At 42.8% G+C, this 20311-nt stretch overlaps 1 protein-coding gene across 2 annotated transcripts in view; it reads right to left on the bottom strand.

The window, feature by feature from the left end:
- lepr (leptin receptor) overlaps positions 1-20311 on the bottom strand; it is a 48187-nt gene continuing 27876 nt past the window's right edge. For both annotated transcript variants that reach the window (XM_063201814.1, XM_063201813.1), the window contains exons 5-19: positions 19327-19517; positions 15778-15896; positions 13531-13687; positions 9391-9661; positions 8789-8887; positions 8142-8365; positions 6947-7095; positions 6291-6444; positions 5568-5650; positions 4616-4832; positions 3608-3796; positions 3182-3265; positions 2971-3064; positions 2101-2176; positions 1-1700 (exon numbers count right to left, since the gene is read on the bottom strand). In XM_063201814.1, the coding sequence (XP_063057884.1) occupies positions 789-1700; positions 2101-2176; positions 2971-3064; positions 3182-3265; positions 3608-3796; positions 4616-4832; positions 5568-5650; positions 6291-6444; positions 6947-7095; positions 8142-8365; positions 8789-8887; positions 9391-9661; positions 13531-13687; positions 15778-15896; positions 19327-19517 (3019 nt within the window). In that variant the 3' untranslated portion in view covers positions 1-788. The remainder of the gene's footprint in view (positions 1701-2100; positions 2177-2970; positions 3065-3181; positions 3266-3607; positions 3797-4615; positions 4833-5567; positions 5651-6290; positions 6445-6946; positions 7096-8141; positions 8366-8788; positions 8888-9390; positions 9662-13530; positions 13688-15777; positions 15897-19326; positions 19518-20311) is intronic.

Genomic DNA, 20311 nt, shown 5'->3' with positions numbered 1-20311 from the left:
TTTATTTGAACCACAAAAATAGACAAAAGTTTTCTTACATCTTTATGTACTGTACACGATTTACTGTCCATCGTCCATTATACATTCAACTGATCTCGGTGTAACTGGCTTTTGGTAAACACAGCAATTATGACAAAAATAGATGGCACATCAGTTTTTGAGACCAGTTTACATGACAAAAAGTACATGACAATATGTAACAACAACAAAACATTCATTTCTTGACTGATGTCAATGCAAATGCTGGTAGTGACAGTATTTCCACAAATAGCTCCTCGGACAAATCAACAATTTATCAAACAGCAGCTTTTATGCTGGGCTTCAAAATGTCCACATTTCTCACTCCTGCCCGTTTAATTTCCACTCCAACCAGCTTTGACAAGCTGCTTCATTCTCAGCTCTGTTTCAGAACCGTGCAGTCTTTTTTGCCTTCTGCAAGGCAATTCAAGGTGCAAAACTTTGCCGTCGTCGTATCTGTATCCAATGGCCCATCAATACCGTCCTTACAGAGACCACAAGCATTTAACTCTTAATATCACTATGTTACACCTTTGATGACTTCGGGCTTAGTGTTGTGCTTTCATGTACAGTACATCACTTAATAAGTCAAGGCAGATGTACAGATGACTGTGTAGTGTTGAGGTGAATAGTGACCAGAGCGCAGTCTTGTCCTTCTCGCATCTCCTCCTTGCCTCTTCCCTGTAAAGAGGAAACGGAGATGGGGCACCCATCCGATTCATTCAATCGAAGGGTGGGGGTGGGGGTGGGGGTAGGCCCTGTCCGTGCATTCACAGTGGAACGCCATCGTCTTCTGACCAGCTGCTGGTGGGATTCGAGAGGGCTGTGCGGAACTGGGGCAAGTAGGATTGTGGCAGACCCGTTGGAGACGAGCAGCTCGTTTTGGACTGGCGACGGGACAAGGCGGGACACTCGGCGTCCAACCTGGCCTCCACACAGGCCACAAGCTCCTGCTGTATCGGAGAGCTCACGTCTGAGTTCTCAAGCTTCATCGTTTGCTCCTCCTCCTCATCTTCATCATCACCATCAACAGCATCGTCATCACCACTCTCATCACCATCATCATCATCATCCTGAGCACCGATACCCAGATAGTACAGTTCTGATGACAGCTTTCGTCCCACTAAGACATCTTCCTCTCCCTCTTGCTCTTCTTCTTCCTCCCCCTCGGAGAACTCCTCGACCGAGTTGTAGGAGCAGGAGTGCCGGTGGTCCGGTTCCGTGGGTTCTAGAGCCGAGCGTCCCAGCTCCCAGAGGCCTCCGGAGAAGGAACCGGAGATGTCGGAGTTGTTGGCGGAGAAGTTGCCCTCGTCGCTGGAGTTGCTGAGGTTCTCCAGGTTCTTGTGGTGGTGTTGGCGGCCGCCGGGCTTGTTGTCGTTCAGCACGACCGTGGCGTACGTCACGGAGGATTGGCCCGACACCGAGGACTGGCCTGAGGAGTCCAGGGCCTCCGAGATGCCCGAGGATCCCCCAGAGGTGGTTGAATCAGACAGCCGGTCACCATCGGTGAGCAACATGGCGGTGGTTTCCCCGCACACTACCTCCAGCTCCTTGGCTTTCCTCAAGGCCGCGGGGACAGTCTTATCCACAATCTCCGCCTCGGATATGACCTCGGATACAAACAGCAGTGGGCAGGCGGTGAGGCCTTCGGGGTGCTTGAATAAGCTTTCGATGTTCTCAATCTGTGAATGGACAAATGGAACATGTAAGAAAATGTGAATAATCTCTTTTATTTATTTATTTATTGAGGGGGGGGGTTGTCTTTATTTGATAGGACAGTGAAGATGTTGACAGGAAGCGAGTGGGGAGAGAGAGACGGGGAAGGGTCGCCAAAGGACCCGGAATTGAACCCAGGTTAGCGCCACGGTAGGGGCGAAAATATGAAGAATCTTATCATGGCTTGCATGCTATGATATTTTAGCTAAATGTCATGGTAAATGGTAACTGCATATTTTTTTGAATAAAGGTGACACAACAATACTGTAATCTCCATGACAATACTTTTTCTATTTCATTCTGATACTGCCATCAAAACAAGCCAAGTCCACAAAAGATTTGACTTGACGTGAAATATTATCCCACCTTTTTGAAATTGACATCCTGAGCCCAAGAACATTTGTTAGGATCTGGAACATCTTTCCACATCATCTTCTTCATCCTGAAGTGAGAAAAACATATTATTATTACATTACACTTAGCTGACGCTTTCATTTATTCAAAGCGACTTACAGTTATTATTTTTCAGGGTATTGGTTACAGTCCCTGGAGCAATGTGGGGTTAGGTGCCTTGCTCAAGGGCACTTCAGCCATGGATGGAGATGTAGGGAGAGGTCAGGGGGATTCGAACCTGCAACCCCTAGATTGAAAGACCAACTCTCTAACCACTAGGCCACAGATGCCCCCACATAAAATCAATGAATGAAAAACATGAATTTGTGTTGTTATTATTGTTGTTTAGAGAAAGTTAGACCTTCATGGACTGTTTGTACGTGAGGAAAACTAAGTTACTCTAGGTATCTAACAGAGGCTTCTATGAAGTTCTGCTTGTTTTGATAAGAAAGCCTTGTGTGATCAAGAAGCTGTGAACACTGAGAGACAGACTGTATTGTACAACACAAAAGAGCAACATTCAGAATTATTTTGTTGGATTGAATTTAAAAAACTAAAAACTTTTTGTCAATGCTAGTCCAGACAGCATGAGCCCACACAATGAATACACAAGCCACACCATGAATCATGGATACCCCTCCACCCAACCCGACGCAGACAGTCCAAGGTTGCCTGGTAATGCCATGCTGGTGGATTAGTCTCCTTAGCAACACACACACACACACACACACACACACACACACACACACACACACACACACACACACACACACACACACACACACACACACACACACACACACACACACACACACACACACACACGCAAGTAGAGTCTCTTACTGATTCTGTGAGATGACAAGGGTGACAAAGAGCACCACAGCCAGAAAAGCGATGATCATCAGCAGCATGTATGCTGCAGGGTCATCTCTGGACACTAGAAAGGACATCACAAATCACAATCGCGACAAATTAGTCACAAATTTCTCACATCTGTTTTTTTTGTCTTTCAATCACAACAACTGATACGACACACGCAAAATGGAATACATACAAATGAACTGGGCAGGTTTCCCCTCTCCGTCCTCGTAGAGTGCGAAGAGTGTGAACTTGTACTGCTCTGAACTGTAGAAATGCCCTGTAACAGAATATGGAAACCACATCAGACCAACAACAGTCTCTGTCCACTCCAGTTACATATGGACACAACTTGAACTTCTATGCGAGAGAATACATGAGCACATTTCAAGGCTATTTGAAATAAAATATAGAGACGGCCAACAACCAAACACATCACATTAAGCAAACAGTAAAACAAAGCATACAATAAACATTGTCAAAGTCTGACGCTTCACAATTATTTATATGTACAGTAGGCCTATGTGATTCATGTCTGTGTTATTTGAGGTTTACCCAGGGTTGGAAATAGAATTTCAGTGACAAAAATGACAATATAAACTTGCACCGTGTCGTAACATACCGTGCACATACACCGCTCGCTCACTAGGGGGCACTCTGACCCACTGCAATTTCTCAGCGGCCTCCCAGCTGTGGTCCAGCCACTCGATGACAAAGCCCACTGGAGCTGGTCCACCGGGCAGCCGGGCCCACTCCAACTCCACACACGTGCTGTTTATGAGCCGGCCAGTAAATGTCTGCACACTCTGACCTGCGAAGAACAGCAACATTCCACACAGCCATGAGAAAAAAAAACATTTTTAACAAAAAAAATGCCACAGCACCTGGGTGTTGTGCATTTTAAGTGTTTATACTCACTTGGGAGTTGTTTTAATGCAGGCTCTCTTAATGGTGCGTGTGTGTGTGTGTGTGTGTGTGTGTGTGTGTGTGTGTGTGTGTGTGTGTGTGTGTGTGTGTGTGTGTGTGTGTGTGTGTGTGTGTGTGTGTGTGTGTGTGCCTAGTTAAACTAATTGCCTCCTACCAAAAATATGGATGTCACGTCAGCCAATTAAAATCCAAACTCAAGTGTGCTGGTGAAGGCTTTCGATACTTGTTTGTGTACTACATTGGGTGCCTCAGACTGAAAAAAGACTTGTCCTTCTGCTTATCTGTCAGGGAATTAAACTGATGAAAGGCAGACATTGAATGAGTTAGAGCCCCATTTCATTTGTATTCGATACACTCAAGGAGCCACAGTAACGTGTGTGTAGTCAGTTCAGAGGCTACTGAATAAAAATGCTTGAAATAAAAATTGCCTCTGTCCTGTAGTTTGGAAACAGTTATCCCAATACATAATATTTTAGAGATGGTATGACAATATTAAAGGGTGGTATGTCAAACCATAATCAAACAGAATTAAATTTGGAATTCTCCGGGACAGTTTCTTCTCTCCAAATCACAATTCCATCGGATATTTGACAGTTTGCTTTTCTTGGAAAATGTTTCATTCCAAACAAATTGAAATAAACCGAGTCACCGAAGGAGCAGACTGGTAAGACAAATAGTGTTTGAGGGGATTTACAGCACTCACGTTTAGGGCTCTTGGTTAGCATCAGGTTGCTGTTCTTGGCCGAGTCTCCGGCGGAGTTGCGTGCCTTAACGGTGACGTTGAGAGGTTCCTCCCCCAGCAGGAATGTATGAGCTGCCCCCACATCCACCTCAGTTGTCCACTCAGCGCCCCCTGTGGCCCGGTGCAGAACTTCAAGTCTGTCTATACAGAGTGGCGGGTCGGCAGCAATAGGAAGAGGCTGAGAGACGTAAAGGTGAGGTGAGGTGTTAGTGTTGTATAAAGTAGAAGTAGTAGAAGTACTCTTACAGATGTTATTGCAACACTACTAGTATAATTATTACATGGTTCCAACTATGTAATATTATACCACTAGTGTTGTAATTACATCTGTAAGAGTACTTCCACTTTATACAAGTCTGGATAAGGGTTAGTGCTGAGTGGCCAGTGTCAACCCCCATTGTCGCTACATAAGTTATCATGATTGTGGCACAAAATAATATATTTCCTTTTTATTTAGTATTTCAGGGGTGTCTGCCTAATTGATGTGGTGAGGCTATTGAAAGATCCGTTAAAGCTCATCTTGGATTGAATTTAATGAAATATTTTAATATTTGTTCTTTTCACAATGTTGTGGTTCATTATCTCATAACCCAGAACAGGTCGATGCTGAATACCGCATGGTGGAAAGATGTCGAAATGAATATTGCGGAGGTTGAAAAGACCCGCAAGATTTAGCAATATCCTTCCCATGCAAATAATGCAGCAGAGCAGGTCTGAACAGGTGAAACAGACCTCAGCTTCCACTGAATGCTGTGTTAGTTCTAAATCTTTTAAAATGTTTTGTAAGAGCGGAGATCACTTGGTTGCATATGAACTCTACCTTTGGATACGAATAAAAGTAATCCAAATCTTATATAATCTAATATTACAAAACGCCACAATCTGTTCACGGGCCTATGTGTTGCTGTAGTACCTTGAAAAGCAGGGTGACGTTGACCTGGCTCTTCGCTGGATCTCCTTTAAATTGTCGCCAGAAAATTGGTCCTTCCTCAGGGGCTGTAAAATAGCACAAAGGCCCAATTATGTAGTCACTATTAACACACATATCTCTTCAGTTGTTTGGTCTCTCTACCTTCTGGGAATAAATGGGAGCCTAATGGCTTCCTGCAACAAAATTACTTCCAGCTCAATAACAGAGCAAGTCACAAAAGACAAAAAATATAATTTGTCGAAAGAAGAAGGAAGTGTAGCCGTCGTGAGGCTGTTTGTTGTTGCCTTGGTAACATGCTCCACAAATTAAGCAAGTTGTATTCTCACCCCTTAACATAGGCGTCTTAATAAACACGTACAGCCACATATAACCCATTGACGCCTTAAGCATCTGCAATAAAGTGTGCTGAATGCCTGAGCCCTTTTTAAGAAAAGCTGCCCTCAGTCTATAAAAACCTAAATATCTCAGACTCTGAAGCACATAAAAACAAGCAATAAGTTGAATTTAAACACTAAGACCATCACCTGTGTTCATTCATCTCAAACAAACAAAGAGTTTTAATAAAGTTGTCTCATATCTCATGAGCCTGAATGGTGCGTAATGCAGCTACAGGCGCCAGGGCCAATGTTGTGCAACGCAACATCCAGCATCAATGGGTTAAGGGCATGGTTAGCTACGTAGCACAACGGTTAAGAGAATATTTACCAAGGCTGTTTTCGATTATGGAGTGGCGAGGCTCGCTCCACTCGCTCCAGTTCCCGGAGACGTTGCGCCACCTGCAGGAGACCTCCACTCTGTAGACCAGACAGGGCTCGGCCACCTCCACCTCAGCCCACCTATCCAACTGTGGCTCCAGGACCTAAAGCAATCGGCACCAGGTTAGTCAGATTTTATTGTTTACATGTATTGCCATTTCAGCAGCTATGGCTATACCATGGCCAATACAGATAGAAAAAACATCAGATCACATTTACGAAACTTCATGTGAGTCAGAACCCCCACTGTTAATACATTACATTTAGCCAGAGTAATATAATAAAGCAAGGTAACACCTACTTACTTATTAGGTTCAGTATAATAACTGGTGTAATAACATGTAAGCACAACTGTAGCACACATTATTACATCATACTCACAATGTATATTTTTGTGTATCTACATACTAAGGATGCCTTAGGGCCTTGGGCCTCAATTCAGCCCTTTGTCTCCCTGGAAGAATCCATTACTTTGGCAGAGTATTATAAAACCACTTCATTATTGTCATTATGATATGTAGATACATAACATATATTATGTAATAACATGGACTACAGTTACTTTGTTTAGTTTAATATTGTGCTTGTATCATATGTTATGCCTACCTGTGGAATTGCCTTGTCTACATCAGCTGTGTATCGGACCCTGTACTCCAAGTCAAGCGAGTCCTCCCACTTGGTCGGAGACCATTCTAGCATCAGACTTCCGTTGGGCGTAGTGAAGGCCTGCTCCACTTTGGGTGGGTTGAGCTTCACTGCAAGATGCCAATGTATAAAGTGAGGGGGAATTAGTTGCAAACAAGAATAAAGAATAATTGAATAAAGGATCATTGTTGGCACACATCTTAATATGTGCTGCATATGCATAACTTTCTATCAAGCTCACTTATACAGAGTTGTTTTAAGCCAGGGATGTCTAACTCTGGCCGAAATCAAAATCTGGAATGAAGACGCGGGCCGAATTCAATATTTATTCAGAAATGCACTGAAATAAGTGTGTGTGCACTTAATACTTGATATAACACAAATAACACATTGCCACCACATACACTTATACTATCGTATACTTCTATGTGCTAGTTACCTGGTATGTGCTGTTACATCAGTTTGGAACCATTCATAATTCTTGTGATGCACAAAATTTTGTCATATTTTCCTATATTAATGGTGTATGTAGGCCTGCATGTATGTAGGCCAACTGTAATAAACATTTGAAATTATCTGGTGGGCCAAATAAAATCGCTCCGCGGGCTAAATTTGGCCCCCGGGCCTGATTTTGACATCCCTGCTCTACACAGTATTCTTTTAATTCATAATAACCATGTAAAAATGGCAAGGAAAGGTTAGAAAAATATGGTGATTGACAGTTTATGAGTGATACAATAGAAATGGTAGGCTTGTTTATATTACAGTGAGATGAGAAATATCAAGACAAGAAAATTAAACTGTAGGAAGGCCTGTTGATAAACAAAATAAATTATTTTAAAAATGTATTTTATCATTATTTTTTTCTGTGAGGATTGCGTCTTTGGGCCAGTTCAAATGGTGAGGTGCAGAGAGGTGGAGGGCCGGTCAAAGGGGCATGGCGGGCCGCATCCGGCCCCTGGGCCTTAGTTTGGGGACCCCTGCAGTAGAGTATTGTAACTAGAGGACAGAGCCAGACCAGATGCATGGCCCAGCTACGATTCTCCCTTATGGTGCATTGCTATACCAAAATAAGTATTCTACTGGTAGAATTGGTCAAATGTATTTACGAAGCTACAGTATAAGCAACGTGTCAGAGTCACATTATGATCCTTACCCAAGTACATAGGCGTGACATAAACAGGGTTCGACCTGACTTTTCCCTGGGCGGTCACCTCTTCCACCCATAGTTTGTAGCAGGCTATCAGGCGGACACTGGGGACCGTGGCGGTGCACTTCTTCTGGGCTTCACCGCCGGACGCCGGACACTCGGCCACCTGGGAAGTGGCGTTCAGGAGCCCCTCTTTCGTCTTCAAGTCTTCACAAGGCGCAAGGTACGACCTGATCACATGGGGTTCAAAGCAAAGGGTTATAGAAAAAGACGGATCTCTCTTGAGCATAAAAGGTTTGTACAATGAAGAATTTGTGAAACTTGAGAAAATAACAGCTAAGATCATTTAAAAAATGGTGTATGGTGTGTGCAGGGACGCTGGCTGATTTGACTGGGCCATGGACAAAATCATCTGAAAGTGCACCCCCTCTCAATCAAGACATACAGTACAATGTAATGGGGACCCAATTCTGGGCACCCTCCCTCCCTGGCCCAGGACAACTGACAGTGTTTCCACAGAATGTTTGTTAGTGAAGGTGCTGGGGCATTAAAAGTATATTTTTCGTCTAAGAAACTTAAGACATTACATTCACATCAAATCTTTATCTTTTCAGGGGTGTGTATTTTTTGAGAAAGTCCAAAAGCAAACCTACTTGTACATCAGCTGCTCATTACTCCACAAGCTCTTGCTCCAAGTGCACGTCATGACCGGTTTGTCCACAGTGGTCTCGCACATTATGTCTGTGTTGTAGCTACCTGTCAATAGCAAAGTCAGACCCAATCATCAAAATCAACTGAAACAATATGTATCAGAAAAAAGCAGTTGTATAGTATACAACAACTGTAATGTTCCAGATCCCGATTTGGACTGTACTAGTGTACTGTACTGTAACACGGAGGTATACGGGACTTGACTGGATCTTTACGGACGGCAATGCTGTGCTAGACCAGAGTTAACCCATTTATGCCTAAAGCACTTGCAAAAAAGAATGCTAAGCCCTTTTTAAGAAAAGTTTCCCTCAGCCTATAAAACCCCAAATATCTCAGCCTCTGAAGCACATAAAAACAAGCCATGAGTTGCATTTAAACGCTAAGACCCCCATCTTGCATTAGAATGTGTTTATTCAGCTCCAACATGCCAAGATTTTTAATAAAATTGACTTAAAATCTCATGAGCCTGAATATTGCGCTATGCAGCTCCAGGCGCCAGGGCCAATGTAGCACAACACAACATCCATGATCAGTGGGTTAAAACCTGCCTGTGGTGTAGACTTTGGTGTACGCCAGGCTGCATATTATCCTGGAGGCCACACCCTCGCAGCACAGCAGCACATCCATGCCGGCAGACGATGGCGTCCAGGTGACGGAGCTCACGTGATCGCTGACGACCCGGTACTGGCTCTTCGGAAGCATCTCCCTGCTGTTGAGCCGCCAGTGCAAGTTGGAGGCGTTGCGCGGCGTGGTGCAGTACACGGTCACTGCTGCTCCGGGTCGAGTGAAGGCCACCTCGGGCATGTAGCACTCAGCTGAGAGATACAAGATGCAAAAAGGTATCATTGCAGACGTTAGGTCTCGATCTCTGCCATCGTTCACAAATACCAATTTGTCATGTTAATAACTGTGACAACACAAGTAATATGCAGAAGAAACAGGGATGTTTTATTTTATAGTTCTGGCTTGTTAGTGTACAGTATAGCTAGGGGCCAATCTGAACTATATAACTATCTAATACTGCAACTTCCTATATAGAGGTATTTCAGAAGTTTTTTAAAACTATATACAGTATTTATTGCCCTGTTTTAACAGAACCATAACATAAAGGTATTACATTCCTCCTGTAGCTTAAGGCAGTGGCAGCGCAGCAGAGTCATTTGTTTACCTCTTGGTGTACATTGCTTATTACTGATAATCATGATAGGAGCATCACTTGTTACATTTGTGTGCAGCACCACCATAGAGGAAAATAAATGAGTTGCCATGGTTACAAACCTTAACAAGGCTTTTAAACCAACACTGCGTCAACAGGATCCAAAACATACAGTATGTACTGATGATGCCAACTGCATATACTGAGAATATGCTGTGAATGTACTGCACAGAGGTAATATGGTGAAACTAGGTGACATTACTGGGGCATCCGTGACCTGATGGTTAAGGGGGCAGCCGTGGCTTAGTGGTTAAGGATTTGCTCTTTCAATATGGGGGTTGTAGGTTTGAATCCCACTTGACCTTTCCCTACACCTCCATCCAGTGCCCTTGAGCAAGGCTCCTAACCCCACATTGCTCCAGGGACTGTAACCAGGACCCGAAATGATAATAAATGTCAGTCGCTCTGGATAAAAGCGTCTGCTAAACGTAATGTAATGTAATGTAATTACTGAGGGAGCCCAATACTAGATGTTTCCAAAGATCTGATTTCCAGTGATATCGCCCAACCATTGTACCTTACACTCTGTGCCATCTTTTATGTGAACAAACTCTAGAAAACAGATGATGACATAAATGGATTCAGTGCTATGTAGTCAGACTTAACATAGGAACATCTGTCTTACAGGAACTTAGCAAAGTAAATTGTTGTAGTGTTGTTGTAGTGTTTCTGTATTTCCCAAATGCTCTGCCAGGGAACTCGATGGAGACTTTGTCTTGGCTTGACCCAATTTGTGGGTTACATTTAGGCAAACAAAGGGAGGGCTCTACAAGTGAGGACGTTGACGTTCAGTCTTAGTTTTACGTAAGTATGTACAGTATGTTCACTTAAGGTTTACGTCCACCGGGCTAAGCTCTTTGCACAAAATGAAACAAAGAGGATGAGAAGAGGGAACATAAGTATTTATCTGTACAATGAAAAAATTAAACTTTAAAGTCCATGCATGGCAAACTGAACTGTAGTACTTTCCCTTAAGAAATGTGTCCAATACATTACTTAGTCTTGAATGCTTTTAGTTGTGACAGGAGAAAATGAGAGAAACAGCAAGACAGTTAGCCAGACAGCAAGGAATTCTTGACATGCAGTTCAACAGCCAACATACTCTCCCTTTGGGTTTCTGTCTACTCCTTTCCAATATTCATTTTTATAGAGGAATTTCCACCATATTCTAGGAATGACTCAGTCTGTACTCAGTCTGTAGTGTCTGCGAAGACAGCAGTCGCACAGCTGGGGCGTTGTTCAGCCATTAGAAGCTAAATGAACACATGGCCTGTTTTGCTGTGGAGGGTGGGCACGTCAACTTGGAGGCGATTCACAGTAACACATACACGCGCGCGCATTCACACAACACCCGCTTTTTTGTAGGGGGGTTAGTCATTGGGCTGTGTAAATGAGCTGGTGGCCTTGGGGCGGCTCTGAACTGCAGTCTGTCTGCCTCAGAGTTCATGGACATGGCATTGACCATCAACAATCTATGCAACTGCAAGGCCATTGAGATCCCTGAGAGATTGGCCAAGATGGCAGGGTAATGAAAAAAGCTTGGTGTATTGCTTGGTGCATCCACTCCCAAAAAGTAGTAATCACTTGAGGTAATGAAAACAGGAGGCGCACACAAGACTTGTGTGAAAAAATGTACAGTGTATATTGTAGCCGAAAATTTACAACAGAAGTTGTTGTACATTTTTGGCTACAATATACATTTGTTCACACAAGTCTTGCGTGCGCCTCCTTTTTTCATTACCTGAAGTGATTACTACTTTTTGGGAGTGGATGCACCAAGCAATACACGGGTCTAAAGTGTAGGCGCAGAGGCCGACCTTGTTGGTTTTTGTCCTTTACCAAGAGGGAAGGGGAAAGGAAACAAGACTCAAAGACTCAAAGGCACCCAGTTTTTTCCAAGTTCTTGTATGCACAATATTCACAATTACTTTTGGTCATAAATTCATTATCTCTCCAAACTGCTGTTGTTTATGCCCCCCTTTGCCAGTCACGTTCTTAACAAAATAGTGGGCTTACTGGTACTGGTTGAGGGCAAATAATTTAATTTTCTTGTTTTCATGTAATATTTTTTCACATACAAATGCAAACAATTGAATATATACTATATCTAGACTTGACATGCCATTGGCATTCATTGCAAGCTAAAACTGCCAAGTCCAAGTCAAGTCTCGAGTCCATAGCGTACAAGTCCGACTCCGAGTCAAGTCACAAGTCATTCCTAATATTGCCGCGTCAAGTCTCAAGTCACCAATCAGTGACTCAAGTCCGACTCAAGTCCAAGTCACAAGCGTTCAGAAGTCTGCGTCGGACTTTGGAAGAACGTATGCAAACCAATCGATTTCCACTTCTCCTTAGTGCATCCTTTTTTTTGCATTAGGATAATAAAGGCACCAGAGCAGTACCGCCATTACCGATGGCAAGCCACCCTCTCCCACTCAGGTGCAGAGCTATAGGAGGGGCAAGCAGGGCATTTGCCCCTGGGCCCAGGGCCCTCCCGTATTGTTGGTGAGGACCCTGTTGTGAACATGGCAAGCTGTTTGAGGGGCCCTATCAGTGTTTTGCCCTGGGGCCCTGTGTGCAATTGTTCCGCCACTGCTCCCACTCGTCTCCGTCCTCAGGCATAGGCACAAACAGAGTAATGGACAGGTAAAAGCTTAAGCTCTACAAAAGTGAGCCGTCTACAGTAAATGGCATGTCTGATGGGGAAGCCTGCAAAGGCCATTAGAGCAATGTTACTCATTTATTTGGCATGTGCTAATACACCACCTGACCGGACCGCCACCATCAGCTCAGCAGTAATTACTCCACAGAGCTAGATGGGGAAAACATCACGCAGCGGGCTATAGGAGAGGTAATTTCTAACACTTTCATTGCACGTGGAACAAAATGTTCTATCAGAGCATGTGCGCATCTAAAAGGTAAAATACAGAGTATCTGTGTGCGTGATACAAGCACACCTCGTATACGCTTCCTGAAGAAATGATCCTGCTATAAAGCATATGACTCAACCACCAAAGAGAAGCCATTCCTTGGAAATTCTATTGAATGCTGTACGATGGCGAGTTGAAACTTAGTTACAGTTCACACATACTTCTTTTTTTTTTTAACAAATGCCTATGTTATTGTCGCTTTGGGCCATTTGCTTACACACAAGAGAGTTTCTGTTTTTCATAACACGTGATATGTATGAGGTATGATAACACAAAAAATGTATATGAGCGACCTCAAATGAATACTTTGAAAAACGTAGTACCAAAGTGGAGATTTTACAAAATGAAACTTTTATGGGATTCCTTTAAGTTTGCTTTTTTTCTGTTGCTGCAGTGTGCAAAGCATCCTTAGTATAAAAGGGCTCATTAGAAAATGAGACGCCTGTCTCCATGAGAGTGCCCTAGAAAAAAGGATAAAATGATAAATCAAAATAAAATAATAAGCAAAATAAAAAATAATAAAGCTTCCCACACTCACAGTCATTCCTCAGACAGATGTAGAGAGGCTTGCTCCAGTTGCTCCACTGATCCTGGACCTGTAGGCTGTGACTCTGACTCCGCACTTGCACTTTGTAGAGAGTGGCTGCAGGGAGCCCCCCAAGGGCCAGCCAAGAGTTATTTACAGTTGCCAACAACTGGGGAGGGAAGGAAGGACACATCATACACAGTCACACACAGGCACACACACACACACACACACACACACACACACACACACACACACACACACACACACACACACACACACACACACACACACACACACACACACACACACACACACACACAACCATTGTCAATAGGCAGCAAGAGGAAGGGCAATGCGTCTCCTTAATTCTGAAGAACTAGAGATGAATATTCCCGGTTGAGAAAGTACAAGTACTCCTGGCACATATTTGATCAAACCACTTTCTGGAACATCCTGTTGAGCAATCAAATCACAAGAAAGTACATGCGAAAAGGCAGAATGAATAGGCCTACAGTACATAACAGGGCTTCTGCTTTCCTGTACATTCGCCTAGTGGTTAGAGAGTTGGTCTTTCAATCTAGGGGTTGCCGGTTCAAATCCCCCCTGACCTCTCCCTACATCTCCATCCATGGCTGAAGTGCCCTGGAGCAAGGCACCTAAGCCCACATTGCTCCAGGGACTGTAATCAATACCCTGAAAAATAATAGTTGTAAGTCGCTTTGAATAAATGAAAGCGTCAGCTAAGAGTAATGTAATGTATATGTGATTGGTAACTGTGAGAGAAACTAAAAATCCCCTTTACAGTTTTTCTCGATTGCTTACACACAAGTTTCGAAATCAGTTCTCGAATTCTCAAAACTCTACACACAAATCTCCAAACCTCACACACAACGGGCAAAGCTCCTCACTACCTCTGAAAAATGCATGTCATATCTCAAAACAATGTACTCTCTTCTAAAAAGGTCATTTTGTTCTCAAATGACACACACAAGCAGTCATTTTAATACACTCTTATGTGAACCATTGAACACTAATATGCAAGGTAAAACTCTATACTCAACTTGAAACACAGTAGAAACTTATTTTCTTCAGTGTTCTACTTACTAAAGAGGGTATTTTTCTGTAGTAAAATACTGAAATGTTGTTTTTAGACTCAGAGTACACAGATGTGTATATATTTTACATATTTTTCTGACATTTTAAAAATTGCACTAATTTATTGTAAAATATTGGGTAACCACATGAAAGTGATGTCTTGTATAACATATTTTTTAGTTCAAAAACTAAACAAATGTGTTTTCTCCTTGCATCCACTCATTTTCCATCAATATGACACACAATATGTGTCCTTATGGGGTGATGATTTCATATTGTAAACCGGTATGAAGAGAGTTTGCCCATGTGATGAGGAAGTGAACTTAGTATGGCAGTTGATTTTAGTATTTTGAATGACAGTGTGTTCAATGCGACAACCAGGGTTTTTCTTCATGAAAATTGTGTGTAATCCAGAGAATTGTGTGTAGTGGTTTGAAAAGAGTGTGTTTTAAAACTGAAATGTGAGTGTAAAGAAGGAATTGTGTTTAGTGTTCAGTGACATTAGTTAGGGGAGTTGGGAAATGGGTGAGATGTTCAGAGAATTGTGTGTGAAGTACCAAAAATTGCGTGTAAACAATCGAGAAAAACTGTAATAGGAAACAGTTCAGATGCAAACCCCTAAAGGCGCATTCAGGCCAACTGAGAACCGTGCCGGTGCCCGTTCCCGCACCTAATCGAGAAACGGCCGTCGTGTTCATGCCACAGAAATTAGCGTTCGTGAACCGGAAAGTTGGTTCGCAATGCGAACTGCAAAATACTTGCTTTTTCTCCACGAACCGTGACGACAACGTGGCCGTCAGCAGGTTCATCCGGGTAACACAGTCACGTGTGGAATGAACAGGGGTGGTTCGCACCAGCTCTGTTCTGGTCGGGCTGAAAACCCTATAAGAGCATTTGTCAAGAATCTACAGAAAAGGACTGAATTCTAAAAATGTTGTGAACTTAACAATCAGTTGCCTCTTCTTGATTTGGCTTGAATTACTGTACTTGATAATAAATGTAAACTCTCTGCTCTTTTCAGAAGACATATGTCTAAAATACGGTAACATTAGGAAGGATTTTCTACAGATTTCTGACATGCCAGTGAGATGGTTTTGCATCTAAACTCTTCAGATTCACTATTTCCATGAGTGAATATGAGTGAGTAGTCAGTAGTCGTACCTGCCAGTCGTCCTGTTTGCTGGAGAGGTAGCGGACTTGGTAGCGTAGGGCCTCAGCTTCAGACTGCGGGGGACTCCACCTCAACACCCGTCCAGTGTATTGCAGGTTGGTAGGAGGATCTGCACCAAACAACATTGAAGAGCCGGTTAGGGTTACACATATACACTTACAGTACATACATTACCGCAGTTCAATGCAGTTAAGTCAAGCAGTGTGCAGGGACCCATCTTTAACTTTTGAAGTGTCTAATAATCCTACATCCACACTAGCACCTGCCCTGGGGTGCATTTCTCGAAAGCATAGCTTTAAGCCTGTTAGCAACTTGGGTAGTTGCCAATGGGGAATTGCATTTCAAACATCAAAGTAGCTAAGAGTAAGCAACTATTGTTTTGAGAAATGCACCTCTAAGCTGTGCATGGGAGTTTGAACTTTTTGGGACTCGATGTAGTATTTACGTAGTGTCAAAGTGTTATGTCTTTGTCTCAGTTGGCTGAGGTGCCACGCCATACATCTGGGTACCCAAATTCCAGTCTGACCTGAGTTTATTTCCCAGTCCTTCCCAATCTCTCTCTCCCACTCATCTCCTATCATCCTCTGTACTGTATTTGTTCTATCTAAATGAAGGGATAAGAGGACAAAAAAAATCAAGTCTGGTCGTGTAAGACATGCTCTATGGGTTATGGTGGAGACAAGTCTTCAATTCAAGGCTCCATGTGGTTTTAACCACAAGACATGATGATGATGACGTTGTAAAATGAGTCAGTCTGATTTGAGGGGGCATGATTCAATTTCTACCACACGTTGCATACTCATGCTTTAGGCAGTGCTTAGAGTGGGAACAATAAGTGTGATTCCCCCCAAAAAAGACAATCCATGATATCATGATAATAACATCACATGCGAATCATGTAGCCTAATATAGGACATCACTCCCCTCCAAAAAATACATCATACATATTATGTTATGTTATGATAAAAAAAATATTACATTAGTTAGCCTAAAATAGGACTTTACTCCAGTTTTTGACCACAGTACCATGGCGACAATGTTCTAAAATGACTCAGACAACATGATTCAATTTCTACCACATTATGTGCTCATATTAGGGCCAAAACAGGACACCAGCAGCACATTAGCGGGTAAACAAGTAGTCTATTACAGTGCCAGTTTAATTTGGGTGGAATACATGACGTGCACAGCTCAGCCAGAGGAGTGCCTTACTATTCGACGAAAAAACTTTAATTACTACCATAATAAAGTACTATGCTATTATGGCATTACATTATACACCGTCTGTAGTAAGACATAATTACTTGCTAGTGATAACAACAAGGCCGTTGTCTTGAAAGACTTTCACCTGGATCTACTGTCTGTGCCGATTAGGCGCTATTGAAATACTGTCTACCTCAAAACTGAGGGATCTCAGACTGTGGCTTCTGTCAGACCAGTCTTCTTCACAACGTGCCACTTAACTGCTTCGGGGTCATGATATCACCACACACAGCGAATGATTCAGTACCACAAGCATCGTAAAAATTAAACAACAGAGCACCAGTTCAAAGGAGTGGCAGGGTTAGCACGCTAGTAACCACCAGTACCACTGACCCATTCTGATAAGGCCGCTTCCAGTAATGTCGCTGGTGCTCTATAGGGAAGGAGCTAAAAATAGGCTTATCGTGGTCCACCGACACAGACAGGCACATTCACATTCTGTTCCACGGTGATGACCCCGAGGCATGGTGAGGAGGACGGAATACGCTACAGAACACCTCTATACGTCTCACAGGCATAAAGTTCCTAAGTTTATTCGTAAAGAAAAAAAACTAATGACTAAATAAATATTAATAACTAAAACTAATAACTAGTCATCAAAATTGTTTTCATTCACTTCAAAGCCACTCTTCCATTTTCATCCAGTCATTTTCTTGTATGTAAATGATTGTTACTGTAACATAAATTGTGCTTTTCATTATTCAAAAAACTAGAGACAATAGACAATGCAATGATACATGCATGCAAATATCACAAAGAACCTCCAACATTACAATATTCAAGTGTGCTATATTTGCCTAAGTTTCCATTTGTCTATAACATGTATCTACAGTATCTACATTAAACAAAGGTGCTCTGTCATCACCTGTTTGGGCCTAGGGCTATCTGGAGGGATATGAGTAGGCATGCTCCAAACAAAATGAGTCATTTTTATCTACTAGAAATCAAGGCCTCATTGCCATGGCACCCAGACAAGGTGTAAACACCTGCGAGCGGCAAACACACAGCCCTGCCCACGGGCGAGCTGAGCAGACTTTCACAGGCTGCACTGAGCCCCCATCATACCCACGAGAAACCAAAGCCGCGCACTGCTATCCCACACAAAAGAGCATGGCTGAAAGGACACCACACCTTTAACTGGTAACCTGCTAACAATTAGGCAATTCTTGCGAAAACAGAAAACGAGAAAGTCAAGGCAGGAGACATGCTTCGATGGAAAAGGTTGTGTGAGGACTCGCGCACATATTCGGCCTCAGGTGCATCCAACTCTGCCTGCGGTTTGAAGCATATTATAACAGAACGGCTCATGCTCTAAGATGAACAAAGCAGGCAGTATATAGCTAAGAAGACAGAATTCAAACACTGGTTTGTATTCCTCTCCTCTCTTATCGGAGGCAGCAGACCAGCATCCTGGCAGCACAAACCGATAATTTGTTGAACAAATGATTCTTTAGACCATCGATCTCCAAAAGGGCATGGCTGTCTCACTTTTAACACTTCCTGTCAATTTATTTTACTCTCTGTCTCTCTCTCTCTCTCTCTCTCTCTCTCTCTCTCTCTCTCTCTTTCTCTCTCTCTCTCTTTATATCTCTCTTTCTCTTCAGCACTTTCCAAACTGTGCCATGAATTCCTGGGTCACTGCACCACGGCAACTGAGTACACTGTGTGGATGATATGACTGGCAACATACGTGTAATTGCACACATGCTCACAATTAATAGATAGAGACAAACAATTAGGAATTATGATATCTCCATAGTTAACTCCCCAGCTATTTACGGTTGGAGGACTGTGGCTGAGAACAAAGGTTTACGGGGTGAAATGATTGAAATATTGAAGAACTATATCTGTTACTTTAAAGACCAAATAAACCACTTTTGCCCAATTGTTCAAAGTGTTCGAGGACATAAAAAGGCTGCTGTGATATCTAGTCTCTAGTTCATATCAGCATTTCATTTTGAACATTTTGAACAATTGCTTTGTTCAGCACATATTTTTCCTTTTCCCTTTTGCCCAAATCAATAGGCAAAATATCAATATGAACAAAAAAGAAACTCATTTTTTATGCTCACCAAAAGAACAAGCAAAGTGCTTCATTTGAAGCAAGAGCAAGAAAACTTTCAAGGGATTTAAAATACACTTAAGAAAAATATGGCTACAGTGTATGAAAAACACTATGAAATTGTAACCTAAAAGCTGTTTTGTTTTTCTATATACAGCCAACTGAAATACAGATTCACCCAGAAGCAGTCGGTGCTGCTGAGTATATTACATACTTAGCTGTTTCACAGAGATGTGCATGGCAGGTGATAGAGCTGAGCCTTGGGGGCCGGTCACTTTCACGATGATGGACACATCGTTATCCAGGCTCTCCAAAGCCATGGAGCAGGTGCTACCGTCTGCTGTGCACTGGTACTCTGGGCTCTCCTCGGAGACATCTGTGTTCGCCTCAGTGTCTGTGCCCTCACTGAAACCACATACATATGTATATGGAATACATTAGTCACTCACATTGATCAATGGTCACACAGCACATCACAACACACAGCGTACTCACTCCAATTCAAGCTCTGAATTTAAGGTATCATGCATGTAAGCAGGTCTCAGCCGTACATTACAGCATGTACAGTGCCAGTAGAGAACCATGCTCAGGAAAATTCGGTCATGCAAGAAATAATCTGTTTCAGACGCCAGCTCGCCCACTTTGTTGCTTCTTTATCCTAATTGGTGCATTCATGGCTCCATGCTCAGGTGTGTAATGGAGAATCTGCTGTAAGTAGGCAAGGTATAATCGGCAATGAAAACATTGTAAAACAAAAAAAGCATACAGACTTTCATGTTCCATCTTCAAGATGGCATGATCATATCAGAAAAGGCAAAAAATAGGGATGGGTAAAATAATTAAAAACTGTGCAGTTTAGATAAGGCAACCAGACAGGCATCCACATGCAGCGACGCCATGGCAACAAAGCCAGTCATGGGTAAGGATTGAGGACAGCACTGTTTGGTTAGTAGTCTGCTTAACTGGTCCCCTGCCAGCCCCTCAGGTCCCAGAGTTAGTCATAGGGTAAAGCCCTAGATATGGCAAGGGAAACACCACACCACACCACAGCACTGTCTACCTTTACAGTTTTTCTCGATTGCATCTCACCCATTTCCCAACTCCCCTAACTAATGTCACGGAACACTAAACACAATTTCTTCTTTACACTCACATTTCAGTTTTAAAACACACTCTTTTCAAACCACTACACACAATTC

The sequence above is a fragment of the Engraulis encrasicolus genome, chromosome 6 (genome assembly GCF_034702125.1).
Source record: "Engraulis encrasicolus isolate BLACKSEA-1 chromosome 6, IST_EnEncr_1.0, whole genome shotgun sequence".
Taxonomy (NCBI): Eukaryota; Metazoa; Chordata; class Actinopteri; order Clupeiformes; family Engraulidae; genus Engraulis; species Engraulis encrasicolus.
Note: the sequence above shows the minus strand (reverse complement) of the source record. Positions and strands in the feature narration are given on the sequence as shown.